General features: G+C 36.2%; 1 protein-coding gene across 3 annotated transcripts; it reads right to left on the bottom strand.

Moving 5' to 3' along the window:
- Window positions 1-1,178: 1,178 nt before the first annotated feature.
- Window positions 1,179-15,080, bottom strand: LOC113719875 (phosphoacetylglucosamine mutase). Of its 3 annotated transcripts, none has more exons than XM_072050832.1 (9): window positions 14,552-15,080; window positions 5,368-5,817; window positions 4,571-4,690; window positions 4,237-4,379; window positions 3,869-4,111; window positions 2,818-3,230; window positions 2,561-2,730; window positions 1,951-2,047; window positions 1,179-1,634 (listed from the first exon to the last, which is right to left on the bottom strand). In XM_072050832.1, exons 2-9 carry the CDS (start codon window positions 5,689-5,691, stop codon window positions 1,480-1,482), a joined length of 1,665 nt encoding a protein of 554 aa, XP_071906933.1. In that variant the 5' UTR covers window positions 5,692-5,817; window positions 14,552-15,080; the 3' UTR covers window positions 1,179-1,479. The 3 variants fall into 3 exon arrangements, with proteins under 3 accessions (XP_071906933.1, XP_071906935.1, XP_071906934.1); XM_072050834.1 differs by having other exon boundaries at window positions 5,368-5,812; XM_072050833.1 differs by lacking the exon at window positions 14,552-15,080 and adding an exon at window positions 8,790-8,935.

Here is a 15,080-nt window from a genome sequence, read left to right as displayed (position 1 = left end):
TTGTTAACGACCTTTTTATTTTTCTTCAATGAAAGAGGTTATTATAGTGTTTTTTGTTCTTTTTTGTCCACTCAATTTTCAAATTTGACGGGCAATAGACTAACCAAACATGTACGCTATCACGCACAAAAACATGCACAAAAAGAACCAAAAAGGAAGAAGGATAAAGCAATAAAAATAAAAGGGAATATAGAAATTGAAAAACCTCTCAAGTCTAATTTCTCCCCTACTTTCCTCCGCATTTCTTCCAGCTCTTTTCTTGTTTCTATTTTCTTCCTTTTCTTTTCTTTATTTTTGGATTTTTTTCTAAGGGTTTTTTTTTACGATAAATAAGAAAGATGATGGATGAGAGAGAGGTTGTATTCTTTTTTTTTTTAAAAGGTCAAAACTTACGATGGACGATGCCATCTTTGTGGATGGAGATGGCTGAAGAATGGATCGAAGATGAGTTTCTTTTAGTCAAAATGATGATTAAATGTTGAAGCCTTCCGTGTAGTTTTTGAATGTTTTTAGCCAAAAAAAAAAAAAAACAGCGTATTAAGTTGGTGGATACACTGGTCAATTCATCAATAGGATGGAAAATGCATTGGTCATTTCATCAGTAACTTGGATGGAGTTAATTTTCTGTGGATCCATGTGCAAAGTACCAATAAAATATTTGATGGAGGCAAATCTAATACAAGGAAATATGATGAAAGACAGGTACTTCTGTCACCTATTTTGAAGAAAATACGGTCGAATAGTGATGTGGTAAAAGCCGGTTAAATGCACTCTCAAATGTTTGGATTTGGTGAAAAATACATTACAACTTCTTTCTAGTTAGAACAGTATCTGCTACTTACTTTGCAACCCACCCTGTCCTCAATGAATACTTTTCACAATTGGAGAATCAGAATTTGGTTCTGCTTTCTTTACATAAGTTGCAGTCTTCTATACAAATAGTACTATTGCATTGTTTGAAATTCTACTGATAATGTGATAGTATAGAGCAAGCAGAACTACCTGCAAGGTGATTTAACATAGGTAAATACCTAAGGATAACAGATGTCTTAAAGGTGATTTAACAGACGTCTTAAAGGTGATTTAACATAGGTGAATCTAATACCTATGTTAAATCACCTTTAAGACATGTTACTGTGACTTGCAAAAGTTGAAAGAATCTAATACAAGGAAAGGCGTCAGCTGAAGAATCATTTATTTTGGCAGTCAGAATACCTCTTCCACTGCAGAGGCTGAAAAACTGCATCTTCCAACACAGAATCTAGTACAATGCTGCTATACTTCAGATTTTTCTCAATTACAAAAATCTAGTTTAAACTGATGTAGAAGTGCAGGGAAGAAGCGGCCATAATGTTTAGCGAGTGTATAAATGTGTCATTTGCATAGCCAAGTAGGTCCAGTATCCAACATCTAGAGGGTAGTAAGCGATCCTGGGAAGGTATGAATGGATTTGGTGAAAAGGGCACAATCCAGAATTGACTAAGAATTGGTAGAACCAAGGAACTGATCCGCCAATTTCGCCACTGAATAAGCTAGACCATCTGCTGCTTCTTGGGTGCTTGCTTCAGCATATACTCTAACCACATCTTCTGTTCCAGAAGGCCGTATGAAACATCTTCCTTTGTGGTATTTGGCTGTAGAAAAGAAAAGATCAAAATGATTAACTATCAAATTATCTAGACACCAGAAATCAGTTGCAATCACAGAAAAACTAAGCACCAAATGCAAGTGCAGAGTCTCAAGCATCAGGTCATGATAGCCCAGTTTTGTCACAAGATGAAACAGAACGACATTTTGTCCCTGCCCCAAAAAGGAGTCCAATAGTTCACAAGTCTACTGCTGTAGCCTCATGGGTGCAGGAAGAATCATCTCAGGTAGAATGAACTTAATACATGAAAACTGGACAAGGAAAAACACTTTTTGAGAGAGAGAGAGGTTCTTCAAGTTTACCAATTTCAGCATTAATGGCTTCTTGAATTCCACTGGGTTTGACAACTACAGTTTCCGCATTCGCCGTGACAACTGCTGCTCTGTCAAGCACCTTTACCTACATACCAGAAAGGAAAATTGTGAAATAAATTTTCACATATAACTGTATGTATCCACCTTAGACTAACAAAAAACACATTCTTCAGCAAATATGCAGCATTTAAATGGTGATCATACTTTAGATTTGCTTATTCAGACACATCTTCCGCTTGGAGGAGAATAAAGCAAAGAATCCTAGACATTGTAGTGAAGTTAAAGCCAATAAACATAAGAGCATACAGTATACTGCTCACATATCCAACACCTAGATGACAGACCATCTAGGTCCTTAACAAAACGAACTTAGACCAGAAAAGGAACAACATGATGGTAGGATTAAAAAGCATTTGAAAATGTGAAGCAAGATAGTATAGCAGGCTTGGATATACCCAAACACAAATTTGCTGGCATTCAAAAAAAAAAAAATTTTTATCCTGACCAAATTTGTATTGGGTGATCCAACAACAGAAGGAATTCCAATAGAACGCATTCTCTAAATAATATTTACATATATATTAAAAAGAAAAACAACCTTAAGTTGTCTGCTGGGTAAGTCATGGTAAAGCTCATTCCACCTTTGGATAGACCACCCCAAATGCTGTAAGATGGCTTCCACCAAAAGCAGCCCACTGAGGGCATCCCCTACAGCCTGATTGATCAATTTACTTACAGCCAAAAGTCTTGAAGCAGCCTTTTGTTTCTCTGAACATGGAACGATCAACTTATAAGTATGCAAGTTAAGAAGACCTAACCAGCAAGATGATTAAGGAACAGAACTTGATGACAGACCTGTTGAAGTTAATGATAAATTACTGTTTATATCCTCTAAATAGCACAAGTAAGCTTCAGAAAACAAGACAGTTCCATGCCCATTTGCCTCAAAATAGATCCCAATATCGTATTCAGCAGCTTTCTCATGCACGTGTTTGACACCAGTGGGAGTGAACACAACTTCTAGGCCCAATTGCTTTAGGTAACTAGTGGATGCGCCATTTGCATAAGCTGTCTGCACAATCCCGAGACGTGTTTGATTTGGCCTAACTGTAACATCTCCACTCTTGTTCAGAATACTTAATTGTTCTTCAAGGAATAAAGCAAATAAAGCCATTATCTTGTCACCGTCAACAAGTTCAATTTTGTTACTATTTGGTTGAACTAAGAAATACACAAGCCGATCAGCATCTCCATCGAAACTAGCGCACCTGGAACATTAGTAACATTTAAGTTTCAGTTCCCACATCCCATCCACCATCAAGCAAACAGAAAAGTCCTTAAATACCATACTAGATGAATTATAACGTAATAATGGAGAAGAGTTAGTTCAAGCTTTGAAGAACTTTCCATATCATGTACTTAAAAAACTTAAAACCAAAAAGAATAATTGTAAGTCGAAAAATGATGCTCATAGGTACTGTTTTTCTATAACTGCTGCAGGCAGAAACCACATCAACAATCCCAAAACTTTGGGGAACTATGGTAGCGATTGACACAATCAACTTCAGAAATTATTTAGATCCACCAAAGACCATCTCTCATGTCTAAGTATGGCAACAAGACAAGATCTAAATTTCCTAGCAGGGCCTACAAGGTATGGAAGGGAATAAGTGACCTCAATGTCACATGGTCACAAAGAACCAGATCTAGGGGCACTATTCTTGGAACTAGCATGAATGACCATGAAAAACAGGATTGCGTTTCATTTTCCAATCGAACTGGAAGACTACAATTCATCCTCAATTAAGGCAAATGCTATAAGTCCTATATGCAAATATGGAGACTCATTCAACAGCAGGTGCTAGAGAGATTGTTCTACTCAAAATGAAAAACTATGACTGCTCACCTGATTCCAACATCAGCAGGACCAAATCCACGAGGCACTACCTTCTCTTTCTGCACATAGTCAGCACCAACACCTTCATTAAGTACACCATTACCAGAATTACGAACTTCTACACACAAGCCATTTAACAGCCCTTTCAGACTTTCAAGTTTTTCTGCACCAATACCATCTGCTCCATCCACAATCAGTTTGTCATTAGTACCAACGATTCTACTGCCTTGAGGGATCAATTCCAGCAAGCACCTAGACAGATGCGGAAGATGAACATCTTCAGAAATATAAAAAGTAAAAGTATTTCAGAGAGAAGTATTTTAGATTGAAGCAACAGACAAAAGACAACATAAGAAAGTTATACACACAGAAATAACCTGAAAGAGCTTGAAAGCTGGTCAAAGTAATTATGCTCAGATGCTTCCAGGCCCTTGTTTCTAGCACGAACCATCCAATGCAGTTGTGGTGTTGTTAGAACTCCCATGTCCTTGGCATTGGCTTTGACAATAGAAGCAACCCCCTGATATTAATGTCAGTCCTTTGAAGTAATCATCCAACAATTACTAAGACAAAAAGAGTTAAACGCCGAAGTAAGGTGTGCTTGTCTGCAATCACCAAAGTTTAACACATTTACAGGCAACTTATATTTTATATGCCTATGAACTTGTAAATGCTGAAAATAATTTCATTATGTTAAAGGGGAGTCAGTACTTGTTTTGCAGCTTCAAGGAGAGACACTCCACTAGGCCTTGTATCTCTTCCCAAGAAAACCTCTGCTGCCCATTCTCCATCAAGTGCAATTTTTTCCTTCTTAACAAAATCATCTAAAATCTGTTTCAAAGAAAATGTAAATGCTCATCTTTTGTACCTGATAATAAGTAAAATTATGACTGAAACAAAAAAACCTGAGATGACACCTAACTCAAATATAAATATAATAGCGCATGGCAACTAGGTGCAGAATAAGTTTTAAACTAGTAGCGTATGTTGATTTAAGATGTGTGATAAACGCTGCTGTTAGTCTAAATCTCTTATACCAGCTACAAACACACCATAATAAGCACCATTACATACCACAGATTCTTTCCCTACCCAAACCTAAGGTCTAATCATAATCCAAAAAGTACCTATACTGTCCATACAAACTAGACTGAGAAAGGAATTAAATCAACGAATTTTGCCAAAATCAGGTCCAGATGGATAGCAGAAAGAAATTACCAAAAAAAAAAAGTGAAGAGAACATGGTGGATTGCCAATCAATTACAACTTTTGAACTACATATTCTAGAGGCATATATTAACGAATTTGACAAAATGAACCTTAGCTTGTTAGTGCTACATTTTACACCTTTTCGCATGCATTTACTGAATTTAGTAAATAAATGAACAACACAATCACTTCTTTCTTATTCATTAGATAGGCAGCAAAACATGACGTTTCCCCCAATTCTCCTAAGAATTAAGGAAGTGCATAAATAAAGAGAATAACCAGCTCAAATGAGACATCACCTCAACCAGGGTATAGGAATCAGGTGCATTGGCAAGTGACTCAGCAAATGGTTCCCAATCCTGAGTCAACATTCCACCACTGGGGTCTGCTACTTTGATTCCATTATCGGAAATTTCATTGTGTGATGCGGTGATCATAAGTCCAATGACTGCCCTGGTTTTGAGTGATCTCAGCGCTGCCAATAATCCAACTCTATACACCGCTGATTCTAGCAATGATGCATCGGCTCTGAACCCCGATGTTCCGTATGATAGCTTCACGCCTTGTGGAGGCGAGAAGCGAGATGAGATGTCGAGGAGAATAGATCGCTGTTTATCATTCATCTTTCTCTTATTTCTTTTGCTTTGAAGATTACAGAGAAATTCTTTGGACTTGAAGTTTAAACCTCAGAAACTGCTAACCAAAAGATCAAGCTAGCTCCAGGCTTCTGATGATAGGCTACAACTTCGCTACATAAAGATGATATCTAAGTTTAGCAGGCTAAACATGTCATAGAACAAGCATAAGTCACACATAAAAAGCAGTGAAAAGCATTAAAACCATGTTCATGCTCATCCCCATAGGTTTGATAGGATCAAAGAGACACTTGAAAAGTCAACTGCCACATCTACCACTTAAAAGGTTTAAACCTACCATGTACACTATGATAAACCATATAACCCAATTGTACAGATAATACAGGATGATGTCCTGCTCACACCACCTTTAATTATTTAATGTTGTTTTATTTTTCTTGGTCTTTTCTTCTCATAGGAGTAATTAAGTTTAATTAGCTTAAATGATGGCAATCCATGAATTTTGTTACCCTCCATCCATTATGTAACAGAGAGAGAAGAGCAATTATGAATATCAATCAGAATAATCAGGATCACAATTGACTAACCAAAAGAACATAAAAAAAAAAACAAACGGTGGTTGCCTAATGCAAAAAACAATACACGTACAAAAACTTAACACGAAATTTCAAAACCTTTACCACAATCCAAACTTTCATCTCATACACAGCAGGCTATACACATACACCTACTAAAGTAGAGCTAACACAGAGTGAACATATTGGACTTACGAAAGGACTACATGCAGCTACAAGAACACTAAGTTTCACCACATAAGCAGTAAACTCTATCCATGCAGATACAAAATGGAGGCAAAACAAGAAAAGCATTTTAATGTACATAGAGGACTATATGAAGCTACTATATTAGCAAAAGTACAAATGTAGAGCAACAAAACGAAACCAAAATAAAGATTTTTTTTTTTCAGGAAATTTTATTTTTAAATAAATAAAAGAGAAAAAAGAAATAGCCTAAAAAAAGACTTGGCAAATGGGATGGTGAATAGGCTCACCAATAGTCTAGGCAAGGGTTACCAAAAACTAGGAGTGGCAACTCGATATTAAATTCTCAGAGTACGAAGTCACCTAAACAATTTGTAGAAAATAAATTTTTTATTCTGAATTGATAAAACTAGATCCTTTTACCTGGTCCTTTGGAAACAAGACAAAATGAGTTTATGAGCTCAATGGTGAGGAAGATCAAGGTGTCAGCCTTGAGAACCTCCCACACTCACTGCAAACAACTGCTAGTCTAGGTGTTGCTTTTCCAGTTTTATGGCCAAAAATGAGATAACTTAAGCTATGAAAGTAACATGCATATGATAAACATAAAGGAAAATATTGCACTTAAACATTCCTAACAAATAGATAAACAAATAAGTCAAAGTACCTAAGTACAAGCTTCTGCTGGAAAAGCGGTGAAATGGCGCACTCTCGACACCCAGAATCATATTCCACAAAATAAACAAAACAGTAAACAAAGAAAGAGAAGTAAACTTAATACATAATCCTATGTCACATATCAAGTTTAAATTAATTCCTAAATTAAAGTCAAACTAATTAAAACTTAATTTGAGTAATTGAGAAAGCAAATAAACCTAACTTTGAATTCTCTAAACAAGGGATCATATGGAAACATTTAAATTAAAGTTCCAACTTCAACTAATAAAGTTTCAGAAACTAGGGGTCAAAATTAACAAGAAAGGGAAAGTTGAAGGAATTGACTGCAATTTTGAAATTTGTCTTCCTATAAAACGAATTTAATTGCTATGCCTCTGTTTCTTCTCTGCTCAAGTTCGCCAATGTTGGACCACAGCCTCCTCTCTCTCACGTATGGGCACACACTCACATAATGGCCCCAGAATAAGGTCAAATTTTGGGTAAAAGATAGAAAGGTAAAAACATACACAACTGTCACATTTGCTGCTTATGATACAAAAGTAAAAATCAAAATACTGAGCATGTCGAATTAAATCAAACTTGAATAAGCATCTATTGTTTCCTTAATCTCAACAAGTAATTTCATCAATTGAGCTAATATAATCAATTAAGTAATTCAAAGCACGTGCAAGAAAAGATGGCGTCAATAGACTCAGAGATCTCAAGAAGATTATATTTGCTGAAAAAAGGGAAATAAAGCGACTCACACAAGGTTCAGAGAAGTTAAAGGAAAATGTAATTTGGTTTTACAGTATTTGCAAGTTATGCATCTTCCCCAATTTAGTTCCTTTGTTTGGATTAGTCATGCAATATTTGTCTTGAATATATTTATGCGATTAACTAGGCTACCGAGCTTCAGAACAAGATAGAAAATGAAAGAGGTAAAAGGTTGAGAATCAAAAAGTCAAAAGTTGACAGAAATCAGTCCTTAAGTTCATGAAACAACCAAAATAGATGTGAGGTTCTATGGATATGCATATCTCAGTTAACTAAAACTGCTTATTCGACGGGACATGAAAAAAAAAAGGGACTAGATCAATCACCACGAAGTTCAAAGCAAAACAGGTGAGAAAACAACAACAAGGCTGAAGAATGGATTGAGGATTCAGAAGGACAAATAACATCTTAATGCAGAGAAATAATCATGCATAACTACCTTCAAAGAGATTGAACAGAAGGCGTTTATTGTTCAGGAGACTTATCTAACAATACTCAGACCATTAAACTTAAGTACATATGTTTTTCCATTCAAAAGTGTTTAATGCAGACTCGCAGAGGTATTACCCTTATTTCTTGCATTCCTCTTTCTGGCATCGGCTATAATCAACCTATCAGAATGGGTTTTTTAATAGCAATAGCCCAGGGATTATCCAAAGCTGACTCCCCTAAAGCTTGATGGCAACTCAATATATTAGCAAAGGTGGGATCCACCAAAATGGATCTCCATTTCCCATATTCAGTTGAGGCATTTTAACAAACAGGTTATGGGCATATGCCCCAAAACTTAAAACCCAAGTTGCAGTCTTCCAACTTCAATGGGGCAGTTAAGAACAAAATCGTAAACAAATTTCAGCACATTTATAAATTGCACATAAATTTTTTAGAGCTTTCAGATTAGATGTAGAAATTATGTAAGAAGAAACGTACAAAATTATTCCGCCGCAGAAGATCAACTGAGTGGTGGCGTGATCAGTTCTGGTGACCGCTGTGGAGCCCTCTTTTCCTCCTCCCCTTTTGTTCTTGATTTGATCTATCTTTCTCCTCTTTTTTTCCCCCTTTTTTGTTGCTTTTTCCTTTGGGATTTTGGCTAATTGATTAGAATATAGGTGGAAAAAAAAATATTCAGACACTTGTGGGTCTGACAGGGGTTCTGTATATATCTATGTCAGAGCCCGGCACCTGACACAAAAATATTTTTTTTTTTTTTTTATAAAAGACACATGGATACAGCTCGGCACCTGACAAAGACTGCAAAAGCTGGCTGAGGTTTAGCAGTTTCTGAGGTTTAAACTTCAAGTCCAAAGAATTTCTCTGTAATCTTCAAAGCAAAAGAAATAAGAGAAAGATGAATGATAAACAGCGATCTATTCTCCTCGACATCTCATCTCACTTCTCGCCTCCACAAGGCGTGAAGCTATCATACGGAACATCGGGGTTCAGAGCCGATGCATCATTGCTAGAATCAGCAGTGTACAGAGTTGGATTATTGGCAGCGCTGAGATCACTCAAAACCAGGGCAGTCATTGGACTTATGATCACCGCATCACACAATGAAATTTCCGATAATGGAATCAAAGTAGCAGACCCTAGTGGTGGAATGTTGACTCAGGATTGGGAACCATTTGCTGAGTCACTTGCTAATGCACCTGATTCCTATACCCTGGTTGAGGTGATGTCTCATTTGAGCTGGTTATTCTCTTTATTTATGCACTTCCTTAATTCTTAGGAGAATTGGGGGAAACGTCATGTTTTGCTGCCTATCTAATGAATAAGAAAGAAGTGATTGTGTTGTTCATTTATTTACTAAATTCAGTAAATGCATGCGAAAAGGTGTAAAATGTAGCACTAACAAGCTAAGGTTCATTTTGTCAAATTCGTTAATATATGCCTCTAGAATATGTAGTTCAAAAGTTGTAATTGATTGGCAATCCACCATGTTCTCTTCACTTTTTTTTTTTGGTAATTTCTTTCTGCTATCCATCTGGACCTGATTTTGGCAAAATTCGTTGATTTAATTCCTTTCTCAGTCTAGTTTGTATGGACAGTATAGGTACTTTTTGGATTATGATTAGACCTTAGGTTTGGGTAGGGAAAGAATCTGTGGTATGTAATGGTGCTTATTATGGTGTGTTTGTAGCTGGTATAAGAGATTTAGACTAACAGCAGCGTTTATCACACATCTTAAATCAACATACGCTACTAGTTTAAAACTTATTCTGCACCTAGTTGCCATGCGCTATTATATTTATATCTGAGTTAGGTGTCATCTCAGGTTTTTTTGTTTCAGTCATAATTTTACTTATTATCAGGTACAAAAGATGAGCATTTACATTTTCTTTGAAACAGATTTTAGATGATTTTGTTAAGAAGGAAAAAATTGCACTTGATGGAGAATGGGCAGCAGAGGTTTTCTTGGGAAAAGATACAAGGCCTAGTGGAGTGTCTCTCCTTGAAGCTGCAAAACAAGTACTGACTCCCCTTTGACTGGCTGCCGGGCAGAGAGTGCCCGGCAGCCAGCTTTTGCAGTCTTTGTCAGGTGCCGGGCTGTGTCCATGTGTCTTTTATTAAAAAAAAAATATTTTTGTGTCAAGTGCCGGGCTGACATAGATATATACAGAACCCCTGTCAGACCCGCAAGTGTCTGAATATTTTTTTTTTCACCTATATTCTAATCAATTAGCCAAAATCCCAACAAAAAAGGGGGAAAAAAAGAGGAGAAAAATAGATCAAATCAAGAATAAAAGGGGAGGAGGAAAAGAGGGCTCCACAGCGGTCACCAGAACTGATCACGCCACCACTCAGTTGATCTTCTGCGGCGGAATAATTTTGTATGTTTCTTCTTACATAATTTCTACATCTAATCTGAAAGCTCTAAAAAATTTATGTGCAATTTATAAATGTGCTGAAATTTGTTTACGATTTTGTTCTTAACTGCCCCATTGAAGTTGGAAGACTGCAACTTGGGTTTTAAGTTTTGGGGCATATGCTCATAACCTGTTTGTTAAAATGCCTCAACTGAATATGGGAAATGGAGATCCATTTTGGTGGATCCCACCTTTGCTAATATATTGAGTTGCCATCAAGCTTTAGGGGAGTCAGCTTTGGATAATCCCTGGGCTATTGCTATTAAAAAACCCATTCTGATAGGTTGATTATAGCCGATGCCAGAAAGAGGAATGCAAGAAATAAGGGTAATACCTCTGCGAGTCTGCATTAAACACTTTTGAATGGAAAAACATATGTACTTAAGTTTAATGGTCTGAGTATTGTTAGATAAGTCTCCTGAACAATAAACGCCTTCTGCTAAATCTCTTTGAAGGTAGTTATGCATGATTATTTCTCTGCATTAAGATGTTATTTGTCCTTCTGAATCCTCAATCCATTCTTCAGCCTTGTTGTTTTCTCACCTGTTTTGCTTTGAACTTCGTGGTGATTGATCTAGTCCCTTTTTTTTTTTCATGTCCCGTCGAATAAGCAGTTTTAGTTAACTGAGATATACATATCCATAGAACCTCACATCTATTTTGGTTGTTTCATGAACTTAAGGACTGATTTCTGTCAACTTTTGACTTTTTGATTCTCAACCTTTTACCTCTTTCATTTTCTATCTTGTTCTGAAGCTCGGTAGCCTAGTTAATCACATAAATATATTCAAGACAAATATTGCATGACTAATCTAAACAAAGGAACTAAATTGGGGAAGATGCATAACTTGCAAATACTGTAAAACCAAATTACATTTTCCTTTAACTTCTCTGAACCTTGTGTGAGTCGCTTTATTTCCCTTTTTTCAGCAAATATAATCTTCTTGAGATCTCTGAGTCTATTGACGCCATCTTTTCTTGCACGTGCTTTGAATTACTTAATTGATTATATTAGCTCAATTGATGAAATTACTTATTGAGATTAAGGAAACAATAGATGCTTATTCAAGTTTGATTTAATTCGACATGCTCAGTATCTTGATTTTTACTTTTGTATCATAAGCAACAAATGTGACAGTTGTATATGTTTTTACCTTTCTATCTTTTACCCAAAATTTGACCTTATTCTGGGGCCATTATGTGAGTGTGTGCCCATACGTGAGAGAGAGGAGGCTGTGGTCCAACATTGGCGAACTTGAGCAGAGAAGAAACAGAGGCATAGCAATTAAATTCGTTTTATAGGAAGACAAATTTCAAAATTGCAGTCAATTCCTTCAACTTTCCCTTTCTTGTTAATTTTGACCCCTAGTTTCTGAAACTTTATTAGTTGAAGTTGGAACTTTAATTTAAATGTTTCCATATGATCCCTTGTTTAGAGAATTCAAAGTTAGGTTTATTTGCCTTCTCAATTACTCAAATTAAGTTTTAATTAGTTTGACTTTAATTTAGGAATTAATTTAAACTTGATATGTGACCTAGGATTATGTATTAAGTTTACTTCTCTTTCTTTGTTTACTGTTTTGTTTATTTTGTTTCTTTGTTTATTTTGTTTAATATGACTTATTTGTTTATCTATTTGTTAGGAATGTTTAAGTGCAATATTTTTTTGGTGTCAGGTGCCGGGCTGACACGGCCCGGCACCCATAGATTTATACGATGCCCCTGTCAGACCCGCAAGTGTCTGACTTTTCTTTTATACACCAATATTCTAATCAATTAGCCTGGGATTTTTGGGTTTTTCCTTTTTTTTTTTTCTTTTGGATTGCTTTTAGGTGTGGTACTATAGTTATTAAATCCGACCCGACCCAGCGATCAATCCGATCAATCTGGTGAACCGACCATTGGATTGGGTTAAATTTCTAATTAGATCGTTTAAATATAGAACATGTTAACCGATCAATAATCCGACTGTTCAACCAGATTAAAACAGGAAATCCCGTCAATTTTGTCTACGAACTGGGGCTTATTTGGCAAATGAGTTTTTGACTAAATTTGTCTCTTACCAGTTTTTTAACAACTTTAACTACAGTAACCTAAAAAAATTTCTCTAAAATTTTAAACTACACATTTTAAAATACCCAAAACACGCAAAAATAATTTCCCTTCCTCCTTTCTTCTTCTTCCTCCCCCACCTCAACCCACTACCACCTTCGCCGCCGGCCACCACCAGCCCCCCCAACTCTTCTGATGCTCACCATCGGACCGCTTGCCATACATTAGTTGAGTAGATTTCTTATAATATATGAATGTTTTGTCAATTTCATCTTTATTCTTTTTTTTTTTCAAAAAAATTTTATTTGGAATCTTTTAATTTATGACCCTCCAAACTCTATAAGTTATAAAATGGATTTCAAAAATAACATATTACATTATTCATTTTAAAGACAAATATTGTTTTTAATAAATTTTTGCACTTAAATTTCGTAAATAAGCTAGATAATTACACTAAACGCAGATAAAATTTTACACTTGAAGTTTGGTGGATTACTAAATAAATTTATGTTTTGCTGATTCTTATATGAATTAATTATTCTATATCAAATTAAATTAAATGAGCATTTGCTATGGCATTATTTGTTATAGTTCATATCATATATCTTATACCAAAAATTATGAAACATAATATTTAAATATAATTAGTGACCTGCTGATTCAACTACTCACCCACTAGTTGAACTAATGACCTGTTGACACATCTTCGTCGGTTCCTTTTTCAGATCGGGTTTAATAACTCTATGGCGGTACCAAAGAGAGATTGGAGTTTCTGTTATTTAACTAACCGTCCGTTAAACCGTCTAACGGTTAACTGTTTGCTTCGCCTTATCATGAAATCACAGGGTATTGCCACTTCATAAAGTCCTAGGAGGGAATCTTGGGCGTAGGAATAATTAGGGGTGAGCATTCGGTGCAAATGCGGTAAATCGGTGCGCTGAATTCGGTTTTTTCGGTTATTGCACCTATAGAAATCTAAACCGTTTTCAATTTCAAATTGGGCATTACCGAATTCATGCGGTACCCGATTTCAAATTCGAAAACGGTAATGAATTCGGTCCAACCGAATTCATCTATTATGTAAAAAAAAACCCTGAAGCAAATTAAGAGAATATATAAAACCAATCTTTATAGTTCAGCAACTACCAACCCCCGCAAGCCATGAGAAAGCTACAAATATTAGACTGAAAATATGTAAAGAAGCTAGACATATGTAGGCCTTCTACTGGTTTGTAGTTATAAAAGCTAAATTGCTCTCTTCGATATGTTCTAGACTTGCTCCAATGCTTTCCATTACTTATTCAGGAGCTGATTACTATTATTGAGCTTATTAAGGTGACCTTTCTGCTTATTTATACATAGATGTTTCTTCTTTTACACATTGCAGAAAATTCATATCCAGAATCCTAGGTACAACTTCTGGAGCCGTACTTTCACTAGATGTGCACCAGAGATTGAGAATCTCCACGGACAAGGAGGTAAAATTTTCATTTTAGCAAGTTTTTTCCTTTTTAATTTTTCTAACGGGTAAAAGGTGGAATTTTTCCCCAAGGCCTTAACTTTTAAAGGCTGCACAACTGGAGAGAGCTTTCTTGTGTATAAAATACAAAGCTTATGTTATATCACACCTAATCTAAACTACTACAACAGTTAGAGTTTGCAATTCGAAGCTCAGATTTCGTCCCCTTATCAATTCAGGATAACAAATTTCCTAGTCGATCTTGGCCCATTTTAATGCCAGATACACAGAGCCAAAAACAGAGGAGCACTTACCTAAGCGAGCCAGAGATGAGCAGTGATGAACCAGCGATGAACCAGTGAGATCTTGGTGCTTCGTCTTCGACACTCGGCAGCGATGAACCAGCACGGCAGGACACAGCCGACAGGAGGCGTAGAGCGCGGCGGACTGGCGGAGGCCGGAGAGGCGGAGAGCAGCTTCGATTTGGGAATTGGGACTTGGGAGTGTTAGTGCTGTGAAAGCCCTAGGTGACGGCAGTCACGGCACCATGCAATATTGCAAATTTGCAATGGTTGTTTTCTCACTTGTCATCAGCTGAAGATGAAATCCGACTCTTCCCAAATGAAGTGATTTTGTAATTTTTAATTTATAAATTGGGGCTCCTAAATTATAATACATTCATTATGCTCCTCAATGATTTAAAAATTATTACTGATTTGATCCCCAAATTTATTCATAATTGAACACATTACTTATGTTCAAATCATTTTGTGGTTTAATTGGCATTTATTTGATCACTTATACCTAAAATCCTTGGTCTATGATTTAAGAAACACATAAAAA

Source organism: Coffea arabica, chromosome 5c (assembly GCF_036785885.1).
Source record: "Coffea arabica cultivar ET-39 chromosome 5c, Coffea Arabica ET-39 HiFi, whole genome shotgun sequence".
In the NCBI taxonomy this organism is placed as follows: domain Eukaryota; kingdom Viridiplantae; phylum Streptophyta; class Magnoliopsida; order Gentianales; family Rubiaceae; genus Coffea; species Coffea arabica.
The sequence above is the reverse complement of the archived record's forward strand: the minus strand, read 5'-3'. Positions and strand labels throughout refer to the sequence as shown.